Source organism: Etheostoma cragini, chromosome 24 (assembly GCF_013103735.1).
Source record: "Etheostoma cragini isolate CJK2018 chromosome 24, CSU_Ecrag_1.0, whole genome shotgun sequence".
Lineage (NCBI taxonomy): Eukaryota > Metazoa > Chordata > Actinopteri > Perciformes > Percidae > Etheostoma > Etheostoma cragini.
Genome location: NC_048430.1, coordinates 7,370,396 through 7,386,521, shown reverse-complemented (window position 1 = coordinate 7,386,521; position 16,126 = coordinate 7,370,396). Strand labels below are relative to the sequence as shown.

The 16,126-nt window shown below is 41.2% G+C and overlaps 1 protein-coding gene across 4 annotated transcripts in view; it reads left to right on the top strand.

The window, feature by feature from the left end:
- The window catches only part of LOC117939192 (protein FAM184A-like), a 41,369-nt gene extending 25,553 nt beyond the window's left edge, over positions 1-15,816 (top strand). For 2 of the 4 annotated variants that reach the window (XM_034864256.1, XM_034864255.1), the window contains 10 exons: positions 3,719-3,833; positions 4,750-4,847; positions 7,385-7,538; positions 8,496-8,623; positions 8,757-8,941; positions 10,538-10,684; positions 10,860-10,977; positions 11,281-11,385; positions 13,002-13,129; positions 15,679-15,816. In XM_034864256.1, the coding sequence (XP_034720147.1) occupies positions 3,719-3,833; positions 4,750-4,847; positions 7,385-7,538; positions 8,496-8,623; positions 8,757-8,941; positions 10,538-10,684; positions 10,860-10,977; positions 11,281-11,385; positions 13,002-13,129; positions 15,679-15,793 (1,293 nt within the window). In that variant the 3' untranslated portion in view covers positions 15,794-15,816. Of the gene's footprint in view, positions 1-3,718; positions 3,834-4,749; positions 4,848-7,384; positions 7,539-8,495; positions 8,624-8,756; positions 8,942-10,537; positions 10,685-10,859; positions 10,978-11,280; positions 11,386-12,764; positions 12,891-13,001; positions 13,130-15,678 lie in introns of all 4 variants that reach the window. The other 2 variants (XM_034864258.1, XM_034864257.1) reach the window with 2 other exon arrangements.
- Positions 15,817-16,126: the final 310 nt, after the last annotated feature.

The following is a 16,126-nucleotide window of genomic DNA, read 5'->3' as shown; positions in this document are numbered from 1 at the left end:
TCGGATCCTTTAATTAAGTAAAAGTACTAAAACCATACTGTGAAAAAGACTCTGACAAGTAAATGTGCTGCATTGAAAATTTTACTTAAGTAAAAGTATCAAGTATCATCATGAAAATATACTTAAAGTATTCAATCCAGTCTGGGAGTTTGATTGACAGCTCCACTCGATGTTAAAGCCTGGAGCAAAGGTTGTCCGTCTGAGGAGAGATACAACTCCATCTATCACACACACACGCACACACACACACACACACACACTCACACTCTCTCTCCCAGGCTCCGCTGTCTCTGACTGCCTGTGAAGGAGATTTACAGTAATGCGAAAAACAACCACTTCACCTGCTTTACAAATCACATAATTCCCACAATAACAATAAATGGGCCTGTAAAGAGCTAAAGGGTTAAGCTTCTCTTCCTGTGCTATTTTGGTCTCAATTTCTCTGTTCTTTGCCTAGAGTGATACAGAATTAAAAGAAAAACATTATTCTGTTTTTTTTAATTAGTTTTTCCTTAAAGCCCATATCTCTTCTCATACACATGTATGCTGTATATACACATACAGAGTGTGTGTATGTGTGTGTGTGTGTGTGTGTGTGAGTGTGTGTGTGTGTGTGTCCTTATAGCTACAATTGCTGGAGATTTTTTTGAATGGGAGTGGAAGTGGAAATCAGCAGAGACTGCTCAGGCTGGAAATTAAAGGTCGGCAGCAACAGAGAAGCATTTGAGGCTGAGTTTCAAACTCAGACGCCTGTCTCTTTATTCTCATGCACCCATCCGTGCTGAGCATACTGCCTCTGGCTAATTCCGAGCCCAGCTGAGTCACAACTGAAACTTGAAAGAAGCTCGTCCTGATTTTGCCAAGACGTTGATGGGCTCAGATAAATATTTTCTGACAACCTAGAGCCAGCAACCACCAATGCCAGCTTGGCAAATTTTCAGACGCCCTCAACACCCCAGTAAGTAACAAAAGTGGCTTAGGGTGAAACACTATAATGTAAAAGGAACTGCCTGACTTTATGTGTAAAATGACAAAAAAAGAGGATTTCCTACAGTCACAAGAGAAACCTGTGTTTTGAGGGCAAAGCCCATGTATCTGTGTTAGCTCTGTGATGGACCAATGGTCTGGCCACGTTAGTGAATAGCGATAAATCTGCAGAACATTTTTAGAAAACAGAACAATATTGCCCTCCATAGTTTTCCAATGTCATCAGTTCAAAACCCAAAAGTCATAGATTTGCAATCGTAAACAACAAGAACATTTAGAAGGTTGTTTAAGCTCTAGCTATGACATTAACATTTTGAAGACTGGACAGGGAGGAAGAGGCTGGCCTATATTAATTATAAAGCTATTATGCGTAGTTTCTGTCTCCCTCGTAAGGAATTCTAAGTAGACATGAAAACTGTCGGCGCGTCCACATGATACAAGCCTTCCGGGATCGCGCACGTGCCTTCACCCCTCCTCCACACCGTTGCTAGTAGCCAAGGAGGACACAGAGGATTAGACAAAACATGATGGACTCTTCAGAAGAGGTAATTTTCTTATAAGTCACTGGACAACACAATCTTCTGAACACAGACGTACTGAGAAATCCAGAGAGAGTTGTGTGGAGCTGATAGTCCTAATTAGGTTTGTAGCAACTCATTTGGCAATGGCTTGACTGATGTTTAGTAGGATCAAAAAGTTACGCACTAAGCTTTAAACTTAAAATTTCATAAAGGCTTCTATAGTGAGGCTATCTGAATCTGCTGCATTAGTTTTGTTAACCGCACAAATGTGAATCGCAGTACAAAGCGCTGCATTTCAAATTGATCATGCAGAGTGGCTGAAAATAAACATCAAACAATGTCACAGACCAAATACCTAAGGAGCTTACCTGTGTGTGTGTGTGTGTGTGTGTGTGTGTGTGTGTGTGTTTTGTCTCATCAAAGGGCTTTTGGTGAATTGTGTTTTTTGTGGTAATTTTAGCTACGAGAAGACACAGCCCTCTTTGTTCTAGAGAGAATTGGTAAATTAATTATTTTGTGTGTATGCAAAGGATTATACTGTACAACACACCATTTTTCATCTGAAACAAGAAAAAGAAAAAGAAACTAACAAACCAAAATGTTGAACAATTTCTGTAAAGGCAATGATTGAAACTGCTATACAACATATTCTCAAAAAATAACGTGCCCTGGTTCGATGGTATTTCTTTAAACCAATCACAATCGTAGCATCGACGCAGCCTGATTGGTTGGTATTAGGCTTTGACCCCGAGTAGTTAAGGTTAGGATTGCCAACTGGTCAGGGGATTGGGATAGGGGTTGTGGGTCTTGCCTAGAAGTTGCGTACAATTTTTTGAGGGTTATACTGTTTTCATTCACTAATTATTTCCAATGGCAACTAGTTTGCCTTTTTGTTTTTTCTCTCCTTTACCTGATAAGTTTCTCTTCAACTGTGATTTCCTTAAGGGTCAGTATTGACTACAAGAAGTGCTTGAACACCCAAATGAATCCAAACAATTTTGACCTTTGAGGTAAACAAGCTAAAAATGAAGCATGCCCCATCGCAAAATGAGGACTCTGGTGTCTGTCGTTACCTGGTCAAACCAAACATCAGCCTCGAGCATTTTGATTGACACAGCAAAAGAAACATTAGTTACTGAATGCATCCCTAACTGAGTTTTGTTTGTGTGCATGTGTGTGGGTGGATGTGCCATCCTTATCTATAATGACTTATTTTTCATTACAATATTTTCATTACAGCTCCAGGCTGCTATTTGTGTGTTTAATTAAGACATCAAGGGTTAGACGAATGCAACTGCAGGTTATTAAGATATTTCCACATCAATAATTTTGGATGTCCTGGTATTTTTCTGTAAATGTAACAAAGTATCCATTTTAACAGACACATAACGGACACAGGAAGGGAGGATAAACTGTAAAGGTCATACTTCTGTCTTTTTAAGTCCATATCCAGTGTAGAACCACACAAACTTGATCCCAGCCTGGGTCCTCATCCTCTCATTTTAAATCCATTTTTCCTTGCCGTCACTATGTAGTACTCCTACAGCAGAAGAAATCCTGCCAGGGATTTATATCCCTGCAGCCGGAGCTTGAGGAAGAGTGGCGTGTGGAGGGCCAGAGCCGTCAGTCTTGCCCCTAATGGTTCCAATATCTCCACCAAAACAAAACTGTTTAGTGTGCAGTGGTGGGGATTACGCTGGTTGGCTTCATGTTATTTGGTTCTGCGCGCTGTTGTCTGACAAGCTGTCAGCTCCTGAAGATGAGTGGCGAAATCGCCCAACTACAGCTCTGTGTTTGGCTCGTATCCATGTGTCAATACCACCACCAGTGAATAAGTGTCCAAACAATCTGTAGGAAAGAATTGAATGAGAAGGCGCAGGTGGAAACACAAAGAGAGCAAAAATGTAGTTAATGTTGACCTAATTAAATGTGTGTATTTATTTATTATTTATTTTCTGAAGATAGGTATTTCTTAAACGGAGCTTTGCTCTTCTTTGCTCTAAAGAAGAATTTGCGAATGTGATGTTGCAGCACAGAAACAAAGCCAATACTGACTTCTTTTTTGTTTTTGTTTAGTGTGCACACTGACCTGTCCACATCTGCTTTTATTACCTACACGTCTGTCCATTTCTTTACAGACTTGCAGTACTGTTTTGCCTTTCAGTATAAACATCTGTAACTACTGTACATCTGTTTTTTTTCTCTTTCAGATCTCTCTATTGAAACAGTCCCTGGAGCTGCAGTTGTCACAGTCCCAGTCAGCTCTCCAGCAGCTGCAGTCTCAGTTTAACCAGGAGAGGGAGCTGCTGAGCCAACAGCTGAAAGGTATGCTGGCCTATGCCGCGTTGAGCATGAACGTCTCCATGCAGGCTCATTGCGCTCGCGCCATCTACAGAGGCCCACGCACAGTGTCGAGTATAGCCAAAGCTTTATACGTCTCAAACACCAATAACGATGGTCGGACCAGGGCTATCTGACCTGTGTTCAACCCTTCTTTTGTCAATTCAAACCAAGTTTGAGTTAGGACCTGGGTCACAACCAGGGAAAGGTGCACAACATTTACCTCACCTCACCTGCTGGGAATGGGCAGGGGCTTTACACGTCATATTCAGTGAACAGCTAACATCACACACTGCAGCTGTACACCACCAGAACTAATGTTTTGCTCATGGATGCCTTGGATGTACGCTATCGATTTTGCTATAATCCGACCCACCTCTCGACCTGGGTTGCTAGGCCAAGTGACGTGAGCCAACCCTTCCAAACACAATGTCAACCCTGGTTGAGCTAAGGGGTTTAAGGGGGAAGTGCAACTCCAAGCTGGCAGCACCAGTCACTGTTCCCTTAAAGTTACCTTCCTTAAGATATTTGATTGAGGAAAAATGGTCATTGGCAAGAGAGGACTGGTTTAGGCGGACTTAGTGAGCTGTTAGATGAGGAGGTGCAGTCAACACCCTCTCATTGGGGTTTGTGCAAATCAACGGGCGATGATACATTGGGATGTATTGCAATAAGACAAAAATACAGGGTTAGTTGAAATGGAAATGCTTTGTTTGTTTTTTTTTAGCACATTTGAGCCATCCCAAAGATATGCATGATAGCTTGCACATTCTGCTCAGCAACTGGAACAGATTGTCATGTCATCTGTTGTGTCAAACAGAATAGAAACACGTCTGTTTTTAAAGATACCGTGAGGTATCACAGTGTACATGTGTAGGGCTCTTTTTGTGCGTGTTCTCAGAGATGCAGAGAGAACATCAGAGGAGAGAGCATCGACTACAGGAGGCCCACTGCTGTGCCCTGAGCACCATGGAGGAGGCCAGACAACACCAGATAAGGGTAGGAGTTACAGACAGACACACACACACACACACAGACACCTAGCATGTACAGATTCCTAAATCTAAAATTGAATTCAAATCAGTTACCAAAGTCAACATATGCACTCAGACAAGCACAGTGGAAGCACTGTTCCTGTGGATTAAATTGGCATTTTTGCAGTCGTTCACAGGGGCTTTTATCCCCCTGAGCTACTCAGGGACTGTCTTTAGTTCTGGCACCTTTTTAAAAAGATATTTTGCCGTTTTTAAATCCAGCTCTGTGTCACGACAGTGTGGGCAGTGTTTTTTAGATGAACAGTGTTTGGCTTTCCTTCGTGGCGCTCCTCTGCTCTTCTGTGCACGCTATAAAGGGAAGCCAAACACCGTTCATCTAAACACACTGCCCACACTGCCAGGACACAGTACTGGTTTAAAAGTATCCATTGAGGTGGCTGGGTTGGGTCAGTGAGTAGGGCAGGCACACGCTTACAGGAGGTTTATGCCTCGACGCAGAAGTCCGGGATTCGAATCTGATCTGTGACAATTTCCTGCATGTCTTCCCCCTCTCTCTCAGCTAGCTGTCCTTTCAAATAAAGGCAGAAAAGCCTAAAAATATGATTGTGTACACATGTGCAAATGTGCTTTTCAGTAGAGAAATGTGCTGCTGCTGTACCTATTTTTTACTGTTCTCACCTGCAGTCTATGGTCAGCGAAAGTCTGTAAAATGGTTTCTGGTGCAAGATGAGATCATCCGTATGAGACTTTGAAATCAAGATTTTCTCTCACATGTAACGCGATTTGGTGTCATGGGATTCTCTACTCGAGACATTATCCTCAGGTCATTTCCTCAGGAAATTATAGCCTCATACAGTAGTCAGTGTTGCAATTTAGACTTATTTTTCCTAATTGAATCTGTAGCATATCTCTGTATGTGTAGAAGAAAGGTAAATATTGGTTGTGAGACTCTGAAACTACCAACACATTGCACAGACTGACAGTCTACAGTAAGTGTAGGGGAAAGCGTTTTAGATGTAACATCACCAGTTTTAATTTGATAATCCTTCCATTCCTGCTGCAGGGTAAATTGGAAGTAAAAGATTTATGAAGCAATTAAATCAGCTGAGAACACTGCAGCTATGTGAAACAATTCATTAGGTTCATCTACTTTAATTTCACCCATTTCCTTGTTAAATGATATTGAAAATGAGCCAGTGTGGTAATAGCTTATTGTTGACTTTATGGTTCAAGCTCTTTATATAATTATATATATATATATATATATATATATATATATATATATATATATATATATATATATATATATATATATATATATATATATATATATATATATATATATATATATATATATATATATATATATACACACACACACACACACACACACACACATATAATTTTACTGCTTCAATGAACAAAATGATTGTAGCGCTGTGTCTATGATGGGGATGTGGTACATCTTTTAATGTTGGTTAAGGTCATGGATCACATAATGCACCTTATGGAAATGGGTCTGCTCAGTCGGTGTGATTTCATGCATGCTAAATAAAACAAACTGGGCCAGGTTCTTGCTGTTTATTCTAAGTTGGCAACCAGGCCAATCTCCCCAAAACAGTTTGCGGATTCCTTTCAGCAGGAAAAAGCATTAATAATGCTCCTCTGAAAAAATACCTTTTTTGTTTCGGCCTTTTTTTGTGATCTCAAACTGGAGATCATAGTTTGCACTTGTTTTCTCCAACATTACACCACCAACTATAAGGTATATTAAGACTGCATAGTGCGCATAGGGTTTAGCACGTATAATTTACACATGTTTAGCATATAACTCACTTGACTCATGACGCCCTCTCCCTGCTGGTGCCATCAACAATTCTCTGACTCCAGAGAGTGTGTTGGCCACCAAACAAATTCACATTATCCTTTTCACAATCCCACTTCCATTCTTCAAACTGATTTTTCTGCAAGAAATCAATTTCCATTACCAATGTGAGTCGTCGTAGATAGCGGCTTTAGATTGATACTGCCAAATAAACTTCACAAAGAGAAAGCTGAATATTCTTCCAATAATTGTATACATATTGCTAAGATCTAAATGGATTTTTTAATGTTTTGTAGCTATGAGCAGCTCTTCTTGTTTCTTTTATGTCATGCATTGTGGGACAAATAGTGTAGCACACACAATAAACAAGCAGATGAAGTCTACATACTGACTGTTTTGACTATGGTCAATGTTGTCGTATTTGTCATTAATGAACACACTGCTTACTCATCCTGATGGGAATTAGTAAAGAAATGGGACACAGCTACGGTGATAATTTTTGCTTGTCGTTTTGTCTTCCGGGTTTAAAGTCCAACAACATCATCATAGATAAATTATTTATTTCTGCCAACTCTCAAATTCCACCTATGCCAAAGCATCCTTTGGATTCTCCACAACTGTGTCACCGCATGGAATAATGTATTTTTGATCTAGCATGTTCTATCATCTTGATCCTTTCCTCCTCTCTCTCCCCCCCCTCCCTAACCCTGTGCCAGGCCCTGGAGGAGCGTCTAAAGCAGGAGCAGAGGGAGGAGGTCCACGCTTTGAAGGAGGCCCACAGGAGGACCTTAGACATCCTGAGACAACAGTCGGACCAGGAGCTGCAGACGCTGCGATTTGAATTGGAGGACGAAGGAAAAGCAAAGCTGGGTAAATGAAAATACAAAAACTGAATTGCTGTAGTTTAAGAACACATCAAACAACAACACACGCAGCATGTTTTTTAAACTACAGCAAGTATGTTTGAACTCTTAGCAAAGATGTTACTACATGTACTGATAAAGATTCTACCCTACCTGCTGTGTTGAGGCTTACTCCCGTAATGAGTAAAAAAAAAAATCCTCCTCATGTCGTCTCTTGACTATTAAAAGACTGGAAGGAAACCTAACCATCCATGGCCGGAGACGCGATGCATACCTCTGCAAGATGTTTCAATTCACCGGTTGAAATGTAAAAGGCTCTTTGAGAAACTCTGTTATAATGGGACTAAATCAGCAAATTGCATTTAAGAAGAATAATAAGCGATAGGCTAATCACTTGGCACAAGAATGACAACACTTTTACCCACTACTTTTTTTGCCGTACTAAGGCCTTCTGTGTTAAATAGTGTCAAGTTGTCAACTGTCTGTGGTCTGTGAACAGGTAGTACGCAAAAAATTAAAATTGAACCTTATGTTGAAATATCTGACTGAAATAGACAAAAAATTGCCTTTTGATGGTAAAATGAGATTGAGATTAAATCTCTCAAAATGTAAGAAATTTTAAAAGAACTCTTCTTCCGGGATTTGCTGCCAAGATTCACAAGGAACAAAGAGGATCATTTATGATCGGCCCTCGTGATAACTTTAGTACAAGGTCAAACCGCCATATTTCTTCTCACAGTGATATTCCTACCCATGATGCTGAGATGTTACTTGTCACTTCTACCCAATGTCAAGTCAAGTATCTTTCTCTTAAAATGGAAATAACAGTGCTCATACCTGCTGTAATACCCATAAAAACAAGAGCATAACCACAATACAATAAACCCACTACACAGTACAATACAACACATAGTCTAATGTGTACATTTTCTCTCTTTTTAACTCCGGTGTCTCTGTCTGCCAGCATCTCTTCGTGCAGAACTGAACCACATTCACGCTGCGTCAATAGAGCATCTAAAGCAGATCCATCTCAAAGAAAACACATCCGCCAAAAGAGATCTAGAAAAAGCTATGGAGCACAGCCGTCAGCAGGTAACTGCGTTTCTTTCTTTTGTCTTTGTCTGTTTCCTTCTTTGCTCTTGTGTTTGTGTTTGACCAGCATCTTCTAGCTTACAACTTATTCTCCTCACATGGCATTTGTACACTGTTAATGTAATTCTTCTAGGAACAAGAGCTCCTAGTTCGTATATCAGACCTGCAAGCAGAGCTGTGTTCCCGTAGCAACCGCATCACCGATCTGGACCATGAGATCCACTCCCTGAACGAGACCATCGACACTCTGACCAGAGAGCTGGAGATAAAGGGCAAAGAGGTGCTGCGGGTCCGCAGTGAAGCTAACCATCAGATAAGGTGCATAACACCAGAATGGTCCATGCAGTTGGAAGTCAAACATCAATTTCACAATACATACTCTAAAATATGTGTTTTATAACAAAGGGGCAGAACTAAAGTCTGACTCAACATTAACTGACCCAGTTTTGCAGACGACTAATCCCGCACTCATGTCGAATGGGAATAACATCTGAACTGTTTATGATTAAAAGCATTATGCTTTGAAATTTATTTATGCCTCAATGTGTTTCTGGTGTATATATACAGCATATCATTGTATTTATTATTATTTAACACATTCAACAGCAAATCTAACTCTATCAACAGCATTTCTAAACAACAGTAGGTACAGAACCTCTGACCTGTCATTTTGAGAGTTGGGCCGGGACCATCGTATTCAACCAAAAGATGTCGTATGGCAACATACATCTCAAGTTGTGTAATAACAATTGTGTAATGTGCAATATATTGTTGTACTTTCCTAAAGCTAGGGGACTTTACTTAAAGAGACAGAATAAATTAACTAAATTGAAGCAGCCAATATTCTGATTTTTGTCCCTTGTATGGGTCAAGCCCCCAAAACACTTGATCCTACACTTCCCAGGATTTAATTCTGTAGTATATTGCATCAAGGTTTTAGGGTATTTATATAGAGTAAGACCAGAACACTGACTAGGGATTTTTTTATTGTTGTTGCGATATCAACTTGTGCATTAAACACACACGCACATCGCCAAGGGCTGTGACATATCGCAAAATAAACTTTGTTTGTGCAGTTGGTTGAAAGAGTATCGGTAGAAAACTATACTTTAAAATGCGACTGTCTTTTTTCAGTGGTGCATTTTATGTTTAGTTCGGTGTACAATAAAAAAATGTTGGAAAGGAATTTTTTGGTAAAGGGTTATGCAACAAGCAATTTATTTTTAGAAGAATACTGATTGCAACAGAAAGCCTGAGTAAACCTTATTACCTCGCACTGACCAGTTGATTTTTACACTTGTAAAATGTCCCGCTTGGTAGGCATTTTGGTCACTTGGTCATGCAAGCTTTTCCATTGTTTCCCTAAAGCTATAATGTGCAACTATTTTATAATAAACGTCCGTTACAATCAAGTGATTGCCAATTGAGTTGATACAAAGCCCATCAGCTCCAGAAACTCTCTCTGTATTTCTCAGCATGGCTGTGTTTACAAAATGGTGTCGTCAGGTCACACACAGGCGCTTGAGAAATGCTGAGAAAGAACAGCAGCGTTCAGCTTTGAAGACAAAGAGGACAAGCAACTTACAAGATAATCACGTCTTCTGAAGAGTCCATGTTTTTTTAATCCTCAGCGTCAGCAGCAGCTTGCCTCATTTGGCTGAGACAGTGTTCCTCAATTCCTCATGAGGGCGACAGAAGCTACGTACTGTAGCTTTAAAGTAAATGTCCCACATGTAACTGCAGCACCCTCTTCATGACTTCATTCCACAGTAACCATGGATACCATTTGTTTTTAGCATAACAATAGAGCCCACGTAGTAATTAAACTTGTGATATTGCCCATGCATCCAACACACATTACATGACCTACCTTCCTCGCGTTTGTTTGATGAGTTTTGTCTGTCTCTGCTGCAGGGCCCATGAACAAGACCTTTCAAAGAGACACGAGAGGGATCTGGGGGATATAAATATAATGCATCAAAGAGAAATACAAATCATGCTTGCAGACTTCAATAAGGCCCAGGAGGTCCTCAAAGACAAGATCACTGCACTACAAATACTGTAAGTCCCAGTAAAGTGTGATTACTTCTGTTGTGTTGCTCCTTTAGGCTGCCACGCTTCCGAGATTTTTTAACATCGTCTCACAGTTGTCTCTTTTTCTGTCTCTGCTTTCTCCTTTTAATGTTATTTACCTACCTTCCTACTTTGCTTATGTATGTCATGTCTGTTTGTCTAGGTTGGAGGGGACAGAGGACAAGTTAAGACACAGAGAGAGCCGGCCAGAAGACCTGCATGTTATAGCAGAGCTCCGAGAGATGGTCACCGAAAGAGAAGCACTGGTGAAAAAGCTGGTGGTGAGTACACAGGGTGGCATCTGGGGTGGGGAGGGGCGACATTGTGGTATGGTTGTTATTGCAAGAAAAGCTGAAACAAATCTCAAAGCCAAAACGAGTATCGCAATATTCAAAGAAACCCATCTCCATATTGCAGCATAATCCTTTTCTCTGCTGTCCATGCGTACCACTCATATAAGATTTCTTATTTGTGAAACTGCAGTCACATATATCACCGACTGACACCGCAACAACTGTAGCTGGCAGATTTTATCATCCGGAGCCGACAAAGTACCACTTTAAAACGTGTCGTCTCTTCCTCAGGACGACAAGAAGTTCTACCAGCTAGAGTTGGTCAACCGAGAGACGGGGTTCAACAAGGTCTTCAATTCCAGTGCCAATGTTGGTGTAATCAACCCTCTTATCAAGGTAAGTGGTCTCATACCCAGAAGCCCTTGTCAGTGTGAGTGGCATGGCAGTCGGAGATCGAATGGGTGTTTATGACATCATCGGCCCCCTTTTTTTGAGGGGTGGTTGCATGAAGGCCACTCAGCTCAGACTGTTAAAATCACAAAATCCCCAGAAAACAAACAGTCTGGTACACACTGTAATCCTTGATTTTCTTTTTTTATTCTGGTATGTTATATTGTTTTCATTCTATTTGATCTACTTCTTTTTTCTCACCTTAAATTAAGCCTATTGTTAGAGGACTATGAGAAGAACTATACAAGAAATCATCCCGTTCTTTCTGAAAAGCCGCTGCATGTGTGAACATTACTAACAGCCTCATAAAGACGGATTGTTCTCTGTGCACAGAGCTGCTCATCATCCTTCTTGTGAGCACACAGCTGTCATACCTACTGTTTTATTCAGAATCAATGCTTGATTTCAGCATCATATCATCAGTCCTCTCCTCCTCCTTCCTCCGCCTCATGCCACTGTTGCTCACCGTGGGTTTTCAGGATTAGATAACACACACATCCTCGGTTCCCTCACTTACATCTTAAAACTTTGGTGTGCAAGATTAGAACATTTCTGTCTTTGGCCACTCCAAGTGATAGTATCAAGAGGGTGTCAGTGTAGGCAGCAGTACACCTCTCTTCGCCCAACAAATCCGCATTTTAGGCCCATTTGTGCCAACACAAATTTCCCTAAAATTTTTATTTCTTGCGAGATGCTTTGTACTCTTCTCATTCAACAAATTTCATCAATTTTCCCTTACTTTTTGATATTCTACCATTGCTACATTTAGTTTTTCAATCAGTTGCAGTCCTCTTCCAGTCGTGCATTTGACTACACGACGATCCCGAAAAGCGATTGTGCAATCATAACTTACCAACTGTAACTAGGCATGTCGGGTCTGTCAAGCTTTGGCTTTCTGTACATGTGGAAGCGATGTGCATGTTTCGGTGGTGAGAACGATACTTTAAAGTGTAAAGAGTTTGTGAAGAGTGATGTAAAGAGTTTGGATGGTCTATTTTGACCTTTTCAACAGTGTAAGGACTGGAGAAAACGGAGTTTATCTTCATCTAAGCGTAACTTTAAGGCCAGGGAGGGTGTCATTAGCTAACTGTGTGAGGGTTACAGGTTGCATTAGAAAAACCACAGGTCAGGACTGGCACATACTGTACACTGTGTTGTGTTGGAAGTTGGTCCTGGATGCTTCTATACCTGAATGTAGGCTAACGTTAGCAACTCTGTCCTGTTATTCATTGGATTTGGGGAGGTTTACGTTTGCTCCAAACTAAATACATTCCTCTAACACGGCATCACCTTCCCCGACTCTGCCTTTCTATGTGTGTCTGTAGTTAAAAACAGGCAGCCAGTCAGACCACCGCTTCACCAGCTTTTCTAGCCAGTCATCTCTCCGATTGGTCGGCCCTCCCGCCATGAGTCATGAAGGAGAAGAAGAGGAGGGACGGGAGCTGGTGGAGGTAGGACCAGGTGGTGGCTTTGTGCCTCCTCACTCTCCCCTCCATAGCTCCCTCCCTAGTCCTCTTGGGAAAGCCCTGCCACTGTTCAGCCCTCTTTCTACTTTTCCTCAGCATCATCTTCCACTTCCTCCTCCTTCTCCTCATCCTCCACATCATCCCATGCCAAGCCTTGCTCTTCCTCATGCTCTTCATCCTCAGGAAGCCCTGGTGCATCATCAGGGCCTACAAAGCTTTAGGAGGTGAGAACCAATCTGTCTTACTGGCACTGCTGCCCTCAGTTCACTTTCACTTCACCTAATTCAGGGTGCGAATTAAGTGATGTTTGCTGCCCGCACTGCAGTGTTGTAGTACTCAAGATCCTTCTTGGTCTTAAGACCACTTTGTTAAGGGTTCTGTCTCTGAATCGGCCACATTTTTACTGAGTCTTGTCTCTGTCATGGATAAAGAGGATTTTATTTCAAGACCGGTCGGGACCACAACTGCAGGGACATGACTAAATTGCCTGTGCATTGTCTAATTGGATGTGTTACCATCATTACTGAGCGTGCATGTAAAACTCTGCTTTAAATGCGACCAATAACTTCACTAATTTGAAATTGGTTACCGGCCCTCCTAATAGGCACTCCCAAGAATGTGAAGAATGTGAGGAGACAGAGAAGCTCTCGCTGTCTGCCACTGGTCTTGGTTTCTGTGTTGACTCGGTCTCAAGACCTCAAAGTCCGGGTCTTGACTCGGTCTCATTGATAACTTGGTCTCGGTTTAGGTGGTCTTGACTACAACACTGCTCTAATGTCTGTTTCTCTCACCTCACTGCTTAGTTTGCCTCCCTTCAATCCTCACTCCCCCCCCCCCCCCCCCCCCCCCCCCCCCCCAAAAACAAACAAACAAACAACAACAACAAAACCAGAAGGCAGGCTAATTTTCTTAAAAGGCAGATATTGGCCTTCTCTCAAAATATAGTTTATTACCCATCTCTCTTATGACAGATGTTCATCTTCTTTTCTGCTCTTCAGGAATGACAATCAGCATGTTGCAATAACTTTCGAGGCCAGCTATCCATTACATAGACAATTGTAGACCAAAATTACATAGACACAATGGTGAAATTACACTTTTTGTCATCTTCATTTTTCCTCACCAGACGTCTGCCGCCAAATGAAAAAGAAACAGTCTGGTGCATTTGATACCAAAACATGTCTTTTTAGCAACTTTGGCCACACTGTTAGATGTACAGTACCTCCTGAAATTTCTGTAAATTATTTTGTGAGTTTTTTTTTTGTCTGATGACACACAACGTGGTAGATTCGGTTGCAGTGTCTGTTGATCTGTTGTGTGCGTGGGGGTTGCATGGGAATCTTTTCATTTCACAGAGCACTGCAGTCTTACTCCATAAGTTCAGGATCAATAGAGAAATATAATGAACATATAATCTCTTTTGATCCATTATGCTTCCACATCTCGTTTCCCCTTTTCGTACCACTGAACTATCACACAATCTCAGACACAATCGTCTTTGAAATATACTCTCAATCCTCAATGGCTTACAAAAAGGGAGCCAGCCCTGAAACTTTGCAATTACAAGTCCGTCTCATTGGGACTTCAAACGCAAAGACAGTGAGTGATTTAAAAGCACGGCAGTTAATTAGAAGTTGCAAATGTGGAACCTTTAAGATAATGCTTTGGTGCTTTGTGTTCTCCCCGCAAACAGGCAGTGGACACACAGTATAAGAGGAGATGAAGGAGAAATCAGTGGGAGGTCTGCAAACCCAGCTGAAACAAAGTTGGTTTCAAATATAAATGTTCAGAAAAGCTCACTTCAAGAGTAGAAACACACATTTGTTATGTCACTGTTTTTATCATGATTTTAGATTTGGATTTAGATTTTAGAAAAGTGTATTTCACATTCCGTACATCTGGGCCCTCGTGGGGTTTTTACTCTTTTTAATCTCTGAAGCAGGGTCAGCAGGTAGGCTGGGTTTAGAAAGTGGATGAAAGCGTGCTGGTTGTGGTTTGATCCCAAGCTCCTGCTGTGCATGTGTCTAAGTGTCCTTGTATGTGGGGGACGAACAACGTAAGACCCAGTAAGGTCATGTATTGTGGACATCACACCAGCCTTCACTTGTTTGGCATCTGTAACAAGCACTCACTGGACCTCCCTGATTACACTCTGGTACTGCCCTCAAGCACTACACACAAGGGAATCTCACTTCTGTGGGTGTCTACTAAGCTAGAAGGCTGAGACCAGATGCTTTTGTTTTGATTCTTTCTCAATACATGGGTACCGATTCGATTGGTATTGCAATTTTCATTTAATGGGATTCTAGAAGGAAAGCGATTTACAAAGACTAAAGTTGAATAATAAACTTCTAGAGACAATATAATATGAGACATTTCTTAAAACTACTAGTTTTCTAATAAGAATACACATCACATGTCAGTCAGTCTGACATTTATTTAATTTGTGAAGAAGTACATAACATGTAATTTCTGTATTTTCTGCTTTCGGACTGTTTTGCTGGAAACACACATGATGTAGTCGAAGTTGGCAGTATAAACAGAAAAGATTTAGATGAATCATAGGTAAAAACCAATATTGATTCTAGGTAATTGATTCTAAAAATGGTCTGCAAAAAATCACCATACATACGATTTTTGATTAATTTATTTCTGGCAAATGCCACTGCGCTACCATACGCGCATCTGATTGTACACATCTGTATGTTCAGTTTGAGTATCTCTCTGTCTCTTCTCACCATCCTAACAGACCTGTTTCTCTTCCCTCCCTCAGCCTTCCTGAGACCAACGCCACGACACCATCTGACAGGAGGGGGATGGAGCCAGGAAAAAGCAATGAATCTGTTGTAAAAGACGAGGAGCTGTACGCCCAGTACTTCACTTTCTAACCGTATAAAAAAATTCCTCTTCTTTAAAAAAAACAACAAAAAAAACGAGGTAATGGGACAGAGAGCTAAAGTTGGACAGTCAATCAAACTGTAGGTTTTGAAAGTAACTTAGCCAACATTATTTTCAAACGTCCACTGCCAATCCCAGCGCTCCCATCAATCATATGCAGTACTGAGATCCCAGTGTGGCATTAGGGCTTCCATACATGGGGAGCATGATGAGGAATGGGGCTCGTCAGTGCGTCTTCATGAACGTGTGCATGGTAGCGGGAGGTGAAGCAATATAAACACTTTTATACCATCTGCAGTTGTGCGAAACGTAACAGATTTGTA